The sequence below is a fragment of the Geospiza fortis genome, unplaced genomic scaffold (genome assembly GCF_000277835.1).
Source record: "Geospiza fortis unplaced genomic scaffold, GeoFor_1.0 scaffold373, whole genome shotgun sequence".
Classification (NCBI taxonomy): domain Eukaryota; kingdom Metazoa; phylum Chordata; class Aves; order Passeriformes; family Thraupidae; genus Geospiza; species Geospiza fortis.
The window spans coordinates 322905-335598 of NW_005054518.1; the positions used below are offsets into that span (position 1 = coordinate 322905).

Here is a 12694-nt window from a genome sequence, read left to right on the forward strand (position 1 = left end):
GTTGAAGAACTTCTGTTCTGCAAGTGTGTTTCCAGGGCAGGCTCCTTGAGCCTGAACCGGTACCAGGGGAAACATTCAGTCTGTTATGGGACTGAGTTCAGGAAAAAGCAGAGGGGAGACTGAAATCCCTCTCTGGAGACAGCTCTGACCATAACATTGGACATGCCAAGGGAGCCAGAGCAGGGAATGCTTCTCCTCTGCAAAAGTCTCAGCTCCAAGCTCTGCACTGCCAGGGAAGGCTGATGCAGCAATTCTGTCATCTGCACTGGGAATCTTGGGGGTGAGTCCAGACTCTTCCTGCTCTATAAATAACTCTGTGCTGTCAGTGCCAGCTGTGCACTGCTGGCTGTCCTGAATGGAGCAGCAGTGGCTGGAGCTCCAGAAGCTGAGTTGCTGCCTGCCTGGGCACTGATCCATGGCACAAACTGCTGGCATGGGAAGGGGTGGACCCACAGTCCTGGGGGGCAGGGGCAGGACCGTGGGGTGGGCAGAGGGGGCAGCCCTGCAGCCTCATGGGCTGGGAAGCATCAGCTCACTTTGGGTTTCCAACACCACTGGTGCTGCTTCTGGCCACGGTTCCACTCTGCCCCAGGGCAGTTGCTGGAAAGCAAAGGGCTGGACTTGCCCTTGCTCCTGATCCCTGTCCCTGACAGGGCCTTGGTTTAGCCACACAGACATAACAGCCCAGCCCAGGCCTGTGCCTGGCCGGGGGTGCAGGGGACAGTGGTGCCTGCAGAGGGATCTGCTGGGCTGTGGGAGCCAGTTCCACCGTGTGTGTGTGTGTGGCTGTGCCCTTCCTGCATCCATGCAGACACCCATGGATGTGCACACACACAGTGGTGTGCCTGTTGTTCCTGGACAGGCTCTGGAGCACAGCAGGGGCAGGACAGGCTCAGGGCCTCCTCCCCTGAAGAGGTGAACACTGCCCTTCCCTCAGCCCTCACAACCAAAGGCCTCAGGAGGCCATGACAGGCTCAGGTGGGCCATGCCCGTGCAGGTAGGCAGCTCCAGCCCTCAGCTTGCATTTTCCTTGGAAGCCAAAGGCTGGGCACTTCAGTGCCAGGTCACAGAGCTTTGGGAAAAGCCACTTTGGCTGACAAGGATGGGCAGAGCAAGTGGGGTGCCAGCAGGAGGTGAGGTCCCCCTGCTGCCAGCCTCCTGAGCCCTGCAGGTGGCCAGGGCTGCCTCAGGCAGAGCCATTGCCTCACCCAGCCTCAGCCCAGAATGGTGCACAGGGCTCCAGGGCACCAGGATGTGAGAGCTGGTGCATGGAGCTGGGGCTGAGTGACACCCCCTCCCTCAAGAGCTGCCCCCTGCCCTGTTCCACACCCTGGCAGCTGCCTGAGCCACCTGAAATACCAACCAGGAACAGCAGTGCACCAGGCCAGGCTGGGCAGCAGCACAGCTGGTCAGCTCCCCAGGAGCGAGGGCACCACAGCCCTGAGAAGCAAGGCATGAATGAAGCTGCATCTGCACCAAGGCGAGCCTTGAGAAATGCTGCTGCTGGGCAACGGGCCAGCAAGGACACGGGACACACATGAGCAGCAACATCACTCAGAGAACTCCACTGCTTTGCCAATCAAGATTTATTATTCAAGTCCAAAGATAAAGCAGCTGGAGACTCACACACACACACACAGCAGCAGCTTGAGGGGGAGGCCTGGCCCTGGAGTCAGGAGATCAGCACAGGTCACCTCACAGCAAACAGCACAGAGCCCAGGCACAGCCCCTCCTTCCCCCTCAGTTCACAGGATTAGTGTTCTCCTTCCCCAGCAGGCAACACCATGACAAAAAGGCTGGAGCAGCAGGGATGAGCCCTTTGGGGGGAGGAGGAGCATTCAGGAGAAGCACTGCAGTTCCTGATGGCAGCTGTGCCCAACGGGCAGCGACCCCAGGGCATCCCTGGCTCACCCAGCTTCAAAGCTTCACCCTGGCAACAGCTGTAGAAGTAACACTCCATGTTCACCCCACAGAACATCAGGGAGCACCATTTTCCACTCTCTGGAGTCCTAAAACTGTATTAGGAGTGAGGTTTGCTGCTGCTGAGGCCAATGCTCCTGCTTGGGTGGTGTTTCCCTCACTCCCAGGCCACAGGTGATGCAGTCACATCACTGCAGCTCACCTCTGTTTCACACATCTCAGCTCCAGTCCTGCTCCCCCAGCCCAGCCCGAGCAGGGCTGGAGTGTTGGCCTCAGCAGTGCAAACACAGGGATTTCCAAAGACATTTTTCAAGGCTTGTGTCAATGAATTCATGTGTGCCCCAGGGCAGCGTGTCCTGCTCACCTCAAACCACAGCCAGTGCAGGGGCTGCTCCTACACCATGCTCTGCTCCCAGGTGGTGAGAAGTAAAAATGGATCAATTTAACAAGACAGACATAATCACTTCACCCTTCTTTGGTACAGACACTGGCCACGAGCACTGACTGGGACACTGATACCACAAGCACAGGGCACACTGAGTCCAGGAGCTGCTCAGAGATTCTGTTCTGCTATGTAACAAAACAAAACAAAAAAAAAAGGAAAAAAAAGGCACCACTTTCCAAGAACTGCTCCCAGCCACGTGCCTGGAATTCTTGCTGCTTTTTAAACACACACCATATTCAGAATTAATTTTATCCTTTGAGAGTCCAACTGGAAATCACCAGCTACCGCTTCCGCTCGCCTTTCTGTGTTCGTTTCTTCTCCTTCTCCTTCCTCTCCTGCTTGGCCAGCTTGTCCTTCTCCCTCTGCAGTTTATCCTGCTCTTTCTTCTTCTGGAACTCATCCCGCAGCAGCTCCCGCTCCAGCTTCCTGGCATTCAGCACATCCTCCACGTTGGTGTTTCTGAACAGCGCTGGGGCGGGCTAAGGGCTCACAGTGCTCTGCCTGAGGGCACCTCAGACACTGCCTTGGCACATGGCAGGTTTGTTCTACCTCCCCCCTCACCTTCTGACTCCCTGCTTCCTCACCAGGCAGGTATGGGACTGGGGAATGAGGAATGCAGAAAGGAGAAGGAATCTCTGGTTGCTTTTCCAACCAGAAAAAACACCCACTCCTAGAGAAGGGAGGGTCTGGAGCACAAACTGGATGAGGAGTGGCAGAGGGGGCTGGAAAGGGGCTCAGCCTGGAGAAAAGGAGGCTCAGGGGGGACCTTCTCACTCTCCACAACTCCCTGACAGGAGGGTGCAGCCAAGTGGGGATCGGGCTCTGCTCCCAGGGAACAGGGACAGGGCAAGAGGAAACAGCCTCAAGTTATGCCAGGAGAGGTTTAGGTTGGATATTGGAAAAACTACTTCATGGAAAGGGTGGTCAGGCATTACTGGCACTTGGGGACAGGGGTTAGTGGTGGCCTTGGCAGTGATGGGGGAATGGTTGGACTCAATCCCAGAGGGCTTTTCCAACCTTAGTGATTCTATGTTTTTTTCCCATTGCCTACTGGTTCTTAAGATTTATGTGTAAAAATACATGTTAGACCTCTACAAACCTGAAAGGAAGCAAACACCCAGGGCACAGCCTCGAGTGGGTTCAGCTGTGTGTGACATGTCTGAACACATACATATATGTACACACAGGTGTGTATGTGCAGACAGACAGGTCCCTAATGTAGGGACAAGAATAACTTAGGTTTCATATTTAATTATGTGATAAAACCTGCTTCCATCTTAAATTTGCCAGCTGGGAGCTCAAGGATGGTCCCAATTCTGAGACAGACACAGGCCCCTGGTCCTGCCCACCCTGAGTGTTCAGCTGCACCATGGCCTGCCAAGCTTCATTCCTGACACCATTTCCCTCTCTGGACACCAGTTAGCATTAAGCTGATGTTCTGGGAGCACTGTCCTCATCAACAAGCATGGTCTATGAAGCTGCAAAAAGGTGGAAGAGGGAAAGAGGGGAGGAGAAGGAAATGCATGGCAGGGTTGGTGTGAGTGCTGCACACTGAGCACAGACTGTCACTGTCACTGTGAGCAAGGTCAGGGGACACAGAGAGAAAAACCAATCCCCAAGCTTAAAGGGTGGTCCTACAGAAACAGGGAGACCAGCACAGGGAGAGAAGGATGGGGAACTCACCATGGAGGCTGCCTGCCTGACAAGCAGCCTGAGTCACCAGAAATTCAAAGGATACATTTTTCTGATCCAATATTTACAGCTGTCGTCAATCCATCCTGTTCATCCCCACCAGTGAGAGAGTTAAGGAAACACAGACATCAGTAATGATCTTGTGCCTCCCTGCAACCACACTTCACTGAAATAACAGCCTTATAAAGCCAGGAAGAAGCAGCTGGACTCTCACAGGCCAAGTGTGCACAGCTCCCACCCTCAGCTCCTGCTGCTCCAGGGCCAGATGCAGTTGCCTACGATTCACTCTGCTGGGCAGGGAAAAGCACATTCTTCAGCACCACAAAGAGTTAACTTCTAACCCTCCCACTCCACACTCTCTCTCTGTAAAGGATTATTTCAGCAGATTTCTCCTGGGAAAGCAAGAGAGATCAGCACCAGCTGCTGAGGGATGGGGGCATTCACTGCAGTCCTGCCACACCACGTGCTGGGGACAAACCCTCCCAGGAGCACCTGCTCACAGCACTCCACAAACAGCAGCTCCCATGCTTTGTCCATGTCCAGTTATCATGAAGACAGACTGCAAAGCTTCCCCAGCAGACCCTGCAGAGCTGGGAGAGTGTTGTTTGAGGAGGTTTAGAGCAGCTGATGTCCCTCAGAGCCCCCAGCAGTGCAGGAAAAGGATATTCCTCCTCGTCAGTCACGTTGGCATACTGGGCCAGGAGTGCAGCCTTCCTCTGCTTCTCCTCCTGGGACACCTCCTTGGGCTTCACCACTATCCTGGCCTGCTTCTCCATCATGCTGGCAATGGCCTGGACCTCATCTGGCAGCAGAGGAGTGACAGTGTCAGTGCAGGCCACAGACAAGGCCACCAAGCCCCTGGTGTCACTCACTGCCTGCTCCCTGTGTCCTGCAGGGGAAATGCACCCACCCAGAGGGAGATACCTCACCCAAAAACACCCCTGAGCTTCTCCCAAGGGCACCAGTGGTGCTGCTTTGGGGAATTCCAGCTGGGATCTGGGAGAGATGGAGCTGCTGAGGAGCCACCACAGGGCTGGGCAGGACCAGCTGACACCCTGAGGTGACAGGTGATGGCACCCAGTGCTTCTCTCTTTGAGGGGAATTCCCTGGGCTGCACCCAGCCACCACCAGACACTGTTGTTATTCCTGGAGCAGACACTGTTATTTATTCCTGGAGTAAGGAAAGTTTCATAGTGAAACTGGAATCAGTCAGGCTCTGGCTAATGAAAATCCATTTGACAAAAAATCACATTCTCTTCCGCTTCAAAGCAGCTTAATAAGTTTATTTAATATGTACTTAACCCCCATCAAAGAGAAATTCTGAAAACCTGCAGTGAGGGATCAGTTCCATGCTCTCCCTTTCTTTCCAACCAAGAGACACCAACAGCTGATTTACTTTTTAACACTGAAATTCCACCGCCCATTTCCTAAAATGACATCTGGGCTTTGGCACCAATTTTTTTTTAGTCTGTTAATCACTTATCCTCAGGACTCTGTTATTGTGAGTGGATACACACTTCAGTGGGGATTTATCCCTTTATGATATAATTTCACCCTGGAATTCCATGAATCCAGACACACTGTGCTGCCTTTTTATAACAAGAAAAATCCCTGTGGGTGAGCACTGTCAGGAGCAGGAGGAGCCCAGCAGCAGCTCCAACAATCCCAGTTATTTGTCCTCAAGAAGAATTTATTTTATTTAATGCATAGAACAACATTAACTTCTCCCTGTCCCCAGCCAAAGGCAAGGTGAGGCCAAGAGCAGAATTCCAGGATTTCTGGGGAAAGCCGCTGAGCTGCTGTGTCCAAGCAGGGGTGAGGCAGAGGGGGATGCTGGGGCTGATGCAGTGACCAGGGACTGACAATGAGTTGTTTGCAACCAGAGGCAACAAGAAAATGCAAAACCAACAAAAAGCAGGATTTAGACCAAAGGGACATTCCATTGTCACGATCTCCTGTCAGGTCTGTGCCACTGCAATGTCACTGATCCGTGCTTGAACCACAAATCCTCCCACTGCACAGGGACCAGGACAAACCTCCCCACACAGGGACAGCCTTGGCTCCCAGCTGAGGACAGGGGATGGACACAGGCACAGGAGGGAGCAGTGACAGTTTATCTGCAGCCTCACAGAGCTCCAACAAGCATTTATGGAAAAAAGAAAGGAGAGTTGTAAGGGAAAATGTTGGAAGAGGAAATAGAGACATGTGAGTGGGGTGAGCAGCAGGGACAGCCCAGCTCTCACAGGGGCACTGCAGTTGGACAAAGCAGCTGCTTTCCAGAATGCCAGAAACAGAAGCAGCACAGGTTTCTATTCCATAATAGCTGCAGTGCCAGCACTGAGCAGAGACAGCCCTGGATGTGCTGGGAAAGGAGGTTTGTGAAAAAACCACAGAATGGTTCAGGCTGGACCTTAATGACCATCTCATCATAAAAAAAAAAACCCCGGAGGGAAAAAAAACCCACACTAAAAAAAAAACCTCCACCAAAACCACACACACACAAAAAAAAAACCCAAACAAAACAAAAACCAACAAAAAAACCAAACCAAAACAATCGAAAAAATAACCAAACAACCACCACAAAGAAACAAAAAAACCCAAACAACAACAACAAAAAACAACAACCAAAAACCCAAACCAAACCAAAACAAAAAAAAACCAAAAAACACTTTTCCCCTGCAGGATGATGAACCCAAAGAGCAGCAAATGCTGGGGCAGCCCAAAGTGAAGCTGCTCATCCCCATGCCAGGTGCAAAAGTACCTGAGCAGCAATGGAGTGAGAGGCATTGGTTTAACTCCTAGCAGGACAAACACAAAGTTCCCTTCGAGGTGAGGCCCTGCAGGTCACCCCACACTGAGGAGCAGGGCACAGCACCCCAAGGCACAGCACTCTACCTTCTTTCTCCTCTTTGGAATCAACGACCTGGGAGTCAGACCACCTCTCCACAACCTCCCTGCACACATCATTCAAGAGATCTTCTTCCTAGAAAGGGAAAAGAGATTCCTCAGACTTGGAACAGAGTTGGCTGCTTCAAACAGCACCAGTCAGACAAGAAAAGCAGCAGCTACAAAGGATCTGCAGGCCCAGCAGTCAGCTCAGGAACAGCTTGTCACCCCAAATCTGCCTGTTAAACACACACAGGACTCTGGTTTCCCTGGGATGTCTGGTCACTGTGCACATGGACACTGACACACAGTGCAGGAGAATCTCTGCTCCAACATGGATCTGCAGGAGAATCTCTGCTCCAGTGTGGATCTCCAGGGGCTGCAGGAGAATCTCTGCCCCAAGATGGATCTGCAGGAGAATCTCTGCTCTAATGTGGATCTGCAAGAGAATCTCTGCTCCCAGGTGGATCTCCAGGGGCTGCAGGAGATCCAACATGGATCCTCAGGGCCTGCAGGAGAATCTCTGCTCCAACATGGATCTGCAGGAGAATCTCTGTTCCATTGTGGATCTCCAGGGGCTGCAGGAGATCCAACATGGATCTCCAGGGCCTGTAGGAGAATCTCTGCTCCCAGGTGGATCTCCAGGGGCTGCACTGCTGCCTCACCATGGTCCCACCACAGAATCTCTGCGGAATCCCATCCATGGTGCCTGGAGCAGCTCCTGACCCTGCAGAGCTCTCACAGCTTCTCACTCCTCTCTCTCCTCACTCCTCTCTCCAGCTGTGCTCCTCCTCAGAATTTCTCTTTTTCCTCTGCTTAAATTTGTTACCTAAAGGTGCTGAATGTCTTGGAGCTCATTGGTATTTGCTCCATGGAACACAGAAGAGCCAAACACCACTGATGGGGGTCACAGAGCTCAAATATTTCCAAACAAACAAGAAATTATTTGGTTTGGCATTCAGTAAATACAAAAAACAAATCAACCACGGAAAATACAGGTGAGGTGGATTCTGTCTGGTTTAAAGAGAAAAACTGGACAGAAATAGAACTTGATTTAAGTTTCTTGATTAGGAATGGTAGAAAATCCCTAGTGCAAGACAAGAGCAGGACTGAGGAACCACGGACATGAGAGCAGATGTCACTTTGTGGTGGTGTCACAGGGGTCCCAGGACAGGGAAGAGATGAGAACCTTGACTCCACTTATTATTTTATTATTATATTATATTATTTATAATATTATTTTATTATCTTATTTATTATTTTATTCTATATATTCTATTAAAAGAAAATTATATATTAAAACTATACTAAAAGAATAGAAGAAAGGATTTCATCAGAAGGCTTGAAAGGAATGGAATGATAATAAAATCTTGTGACTGACCAGAGAGTCTGAGACAGCTGGACTATGACTGGCCATTGTCACCTTATTTTAACACTTTGTGAAATACAAACAAGTGAACAAAAAAAAATCCCCTGTAATTTGTGTATGGAACTAAGAGAAGAGAGTTGGCAAGAAAACCCCCAAATTCACCAAATAAAATACTGTTTCAACAGTCAGTAGAGAAATAAGCACATAGTCTAAAAATAAACGAAAAAAAGACATTCAAAAAGAACAGACTACAAAGAATAATTACAAAGTCTGGGGGTTCAAGAGACAAAAATGTTTTACAGGAATGGTGGAAAAATCAAAGTGAGCCAGAAACTGCAAATGAGGCTCTGGACTGGAGGGACACGGGAACCCCACAGCTGCTCAGTCCTGGCAGCAGCAGCACAGAAGGGAACAGAGCACTGAGCAGAAAAGGGGAAACAGCAGGAAACTGGAATATCAGGAAAGGGGAATATTCCAGCCAGCACTGCTCAGCCAGGACACACTTCCCAAGCCTGGAGAGAGCCAGGCACAGCGATGGGGATGGAATGAAGTCTGGTAATTACAGGGAGGTTAATTAACCTCCACTACTGCAGAGCAGCACTTTGCAAAGACATCTGGCTCCATCCCTCAGCGTGCATTGTTTGCTTCTGAGGCTCTTTCAGGCTCCAAGCTGCGCTGAAGGAAAAAATCCAGAGCGCCCTCCCTGCTGTGCCCCAGGGTGGGCAGGGGACAGGGATAGCAGGGGAGGGTGCTCTGGCTTTTAGGAAACCCTGAAAGTGGGATGGCACAGTCAGTGTACAGAAGGAATGGTGTCCCACCTGGGATAACAAACAGCTGATTGTACCCTCCCAGTCCTGTAGCCGTGATATTTTCTGAAAAATCCCTTTGCCAGGATTTTTCTCCTGAGAAGCTGAGAGGCCTCAGGAACAAAATGTAAACATTGATTATCTGCTGCTGTGGAATGCAACAGGTGCATCTGTGATTGGTCTCATGTGGCTGTTTCTAATTAATGGCCAATCACAGTCCAGCTGTCTCTGACTCTGGTCAGTCACAAGATTTTATTATCATTCCATTCCTTCCTTTCCTTTCAAGCCTTCTGATGAAATCCTTTCTTCTGTTCTTTTAGTATCGTTTTAATATATCATTTTAATATAATATATATCATAAAATAATAAATCAGCCTTCTGAAACATGGAGTCAAGATTTTCATCTCTTCCCTCATCCTGAGACCCCTGTGAACACCACCACACAGTCCCTGTGGGTTTTGTGCTGATATTTGGGAGGAAAACTGAGCAGACAGTTCCCAGCACCAGCACTACTCATGATTTAACGTTTTACACTATTGTGAAAAACGCCAATCACTTGTTTTGAAAATGTTTAAAAGTTTAATAGTAATAAAATGGTTATAAAAAATAGTAACACAATTAGAACAATAATAATTTGGACAAATTGAATTAGGACAATATGAGACAATAAAGACAAAGAGTTACAGATATCCAAGTACCTTTTTCTGGACAGCATGAGCCTGAAAAAGGATGCCTGTTAACAAAGGATTAACCCTTAAACGCAACAGCCTGTTGCACATTCATACACCTCATCCACGATGCATAAATTCCATTCAAACACAGGATTCTGTCTGGTCATCCTCAGCTTATTCCTCTGAATCCTAACAGCACCTTTGAGGGGAAGAAGTTCATTTCTTCTGATAATGGAGCAATAAATTCTTTTTCTGTGAAAGATTCAGGTGTCCTGTGGCTGCTATCTCACTGCGAGTCCTTTCTTTAAAAAATGTATCCTACATAGCATAGTTTCTATTTTAACAATTTTTTATATCCTAAAACTAGATTTAACACACTACTTAAGAGAATTAATACAGCATTACTTTCAAACACAACACACATAATATTCACTTTAATATTTACGAAAAGCCAATCATAAAATACATGCATTTTTCACAACTATGAAACATCCATTTATGAAAAACCCCGAGACACAGACACTGTAAAAATCATCCGAGGAGGATTATGGAGGAGAAATCCCTCCCTGCACCCTCCAGGCTCCAGGACTCCGGCAGGAGCAGAGGCAAGCGCTGCCACCCACGGCTGTTCCCGTCCGTCCCGGCCCCAGCGGGTCCCATTCCTGACAGACAGGGCGGGTGTGAGGCACCACAGCACCGCCCCACACTCCTGCCACCGGATTTACCATTAAATTCACCTCTCGGTGCCCACCTGGCACTGCCAGACCGCCCAGCTCGGGGTGAACGCTGAGCGCTGCCCCCAAACCAGGGGATCCCCACAAACAGAGCTCCCACAGCCCGAGCCTGGCACAAACCCCCAAACAAGCACCGAAAACCCCACAAGGCTGGTGGTTAAAAAGCCCCTGATGTGGGTGCCCTCCCAGTAATGTCCTTACCATTAAATTCACCTCTCGGTGCCCACCTGGCACTGCCAAGCCGCCCAGACTGCGGTGAACCCTGAGCGCTGCACCCAAACCAGGGGGATCCCCACGAACACAGCTCCCACAGCCCGAGCCTGGCACAAACCCCCAAACAAGCACCGAAAACCCCACAAGGCTGGTGGTTAAAAAGCCCCTGATGTGGGTGCCCTCCCAGTAATGTCCTTACCATTAAATTCACCTCTCGGTGCCCACCTGGCACTGCCAAGCCGCCCAGACTGCGGTGAACCCTGAGCGCTGCACCCAAACCAGGGGGATCCCCACGAACACAGCTCCCACAGCCCGAGCCTGGCACAAACCCCCAAACAAGCACCTAAAACCCCACAAGGCTCTCGGGTGGGGGTTAAAAACCCCCTGATGTAGGTGTCCTCCCCGTAAGGGGGTGACCCGCTGCGGGAAGGGGGTGATGCCCCAGGGCTGCGGGGAGCCGCCCCGCCCGGCCTCCTCCCTCCCTGTGGAGGCCGCAGGCTGTTCTGGCCTTTCCCTCCGGGCATTCCGGCTGTTCTGGCCTTTCCCTCCGAGCATTCCGGCTGTTCTGGCCTTTCCCTCCGGGCATTCCGGCTGTTCTGGCCTTTCCCTCCGAGCATTCCGGCTGTTCTGGCCTTTCCCTCCGGGCATTCCGGCTGTTCTGGCCTTTCCCTCCGAGCATTCCGGCTGTTCTGGCCTTTCCCTCCGGGCATTCCGGCTGTTCTGGCCTTTCCCTCCGAGCATTCCGGCTGTTCTGGCCTTTCCCTCCGGGCATTCCGGCTGTTCTGGCCTTTCCCTCCGAGCATTCCGGCTGTTCTGGCCTTTCCCTCCGGGCATTCCGGCTGTTCTGGCCTTTCCCTCCGAGCATTCCGGCTGTTCTGGCCTTTCCCTCCGGGCATTCCGGCTGTTCTGGCCTTTCCCTCCGAGCATTCCGGCTGTTCTGGCCTTTCCCTCCGGGCATTCCGGCTGTTCTGGCCTTTCCCTCCGAGCATTCCGGCTGTTCTGGCCTTTCCCTCCGGGCATTCCGGCTGTTCTGGCCTTTCCCTCCGAGCATTCCGGCTGTTCTGGCCTTTCCCTCCGGGCATTCCGGCTGTTCTGGCCTTTCCCTCCGAGCATTCCGGCTGTTCTGGCCTTTCCCTCCGGGCATTCCGGCTGTTCTGGCCTTTCCCTCCGAGCATTCCGGCTGTTCTGGCCTTTCCCTCCGGGCATTCCGGCTGTTCTGGCCTTTCCCTCCGAGCATTCCGGCTGTTCTGGCCTTTCCCTCCGAGCATTCCGGCTGTTCTGGCCTTTCCCTCCGGGCATTCCGGCTGTTCTGGCCTTTCCCTCCCGGCATTCCGGCTGTTCTGGCCTTTCCCTCCCGGCATTCCGGCTGTTCTGGCCTTTCCCTCCCAACATTCCAGCTGTTCCAGGTCCAACCAGTGCTGGAAAGACTGATGTGTGTGTGCTTCATCTCTGCTTCCCTCCTGCCCGGTTTCCTGTGGAGGAACTTGCCCAGTTGTTCCCTTTCTCCTTTATTTTCTAAAACTAGTTATTTTCTCCTGGGGACAGAGCCTCTTTCACTCCCAATGTTTCAGGTGTTCTGGCCTTTCCCTCCCAACATTCCAGCTGTTCCAGGTCCAACCAGTGCTGGAAGGACTGGTGTGTGTGTGTGTGTGTGTGTGTTTCATCTCTGCTTCCCTCCTTGAAAGCTGGAGCTGCTTGCCCACTTGTTCCCTTTCTCCTTTATTTTTCTAAAGTTTGTTACACTCTCCTGAGGACAGAGCTCCTCCAGGCTGATCTGTGATGTCCAGGTCCTTTTCCTCAAATGCTGGGGTTTTTTTTGAAAGCACTGTGTGAGGAGTAGGTGGTGGTGACAGAGTCCTGGATGTCTGGATCTGAATTTCTGGTGGCTGTTTGCAGTGAATCTCTAGGGCATCACAGGATCTCCTGCTCTGTGTGGAATGAAAGAAGAAATGTGTATA

At 51.2% G+C, this 12694-nt stretch overlaps 2 protein-coding genes across 2 annotated transcripts in view; one reads left to right on the forward strand and one right to left on the reverse strand.

Annotated features, from left to right (window-relative positions):
* Positions 1–1568: 1568 nt before the first annotated feature.
* Positions 1569–7439, reverse strand: CCDC43 (coiled-coil domain containing 43). Its single transcript, XM_031063621.1, has 5 exons — positions 7278–7439; positions 6953–7040; positions 4724–4859; positions 4104–4159; positions 1569–2834 (listed from the first exon to the last, which is right to left on the reverse strand). Exons 1-5 carry the CDS (start codon positions 7437–7439, stop codon positions 2647–2649), a joined length of 630 nt encoding a protein of 209 aa, XP_030919481.1. The 3' UTR covers positions 1569–2646.
* The window catches only part of DBF4B (DBF4 zinc finger B), a 13379-nt gene continuing 8122 nt past the window's right edge, over positions 7438–12694 (forward strand). Inside the window, exon 1 of the mRNA XM_031063622.1 lies at positions 7438–7554. Coding sequence (XP_030919482.1) covers positions 7438–7554 — 117 coding nt within the window. The remainder of the gene's footprint in view (positions 7555–12694) is intronic.

What these genes read in the sequence shown, in the direction of transcription:
- CCDC43 (XM_031063621.1), bottom strand. Translation starts at nt 7,439, where the DNA reads ATGTTGGATCTCCTGCAGCCCCTGGAGATCCACCTGGGAGCAGAGATT. An exon ending in AACGTGACTGACGAGGAGGA is followed by an intron (nt 4,160 to 4,723) that starts ATATCCTTTTCC and finishes TAACTCTCTCAC; the next exon opens with TGGTGGGGATGAACAGGATG. An exon ending in AAATATTGGATCAGAAAAAT is followed by an intron (nt 2,835 to 4,103) that starts GTATCCTTTGAA and finishes AGCCCGCCCCAG; the next exon opens with CGCTGTTCAGAAACACCAAC.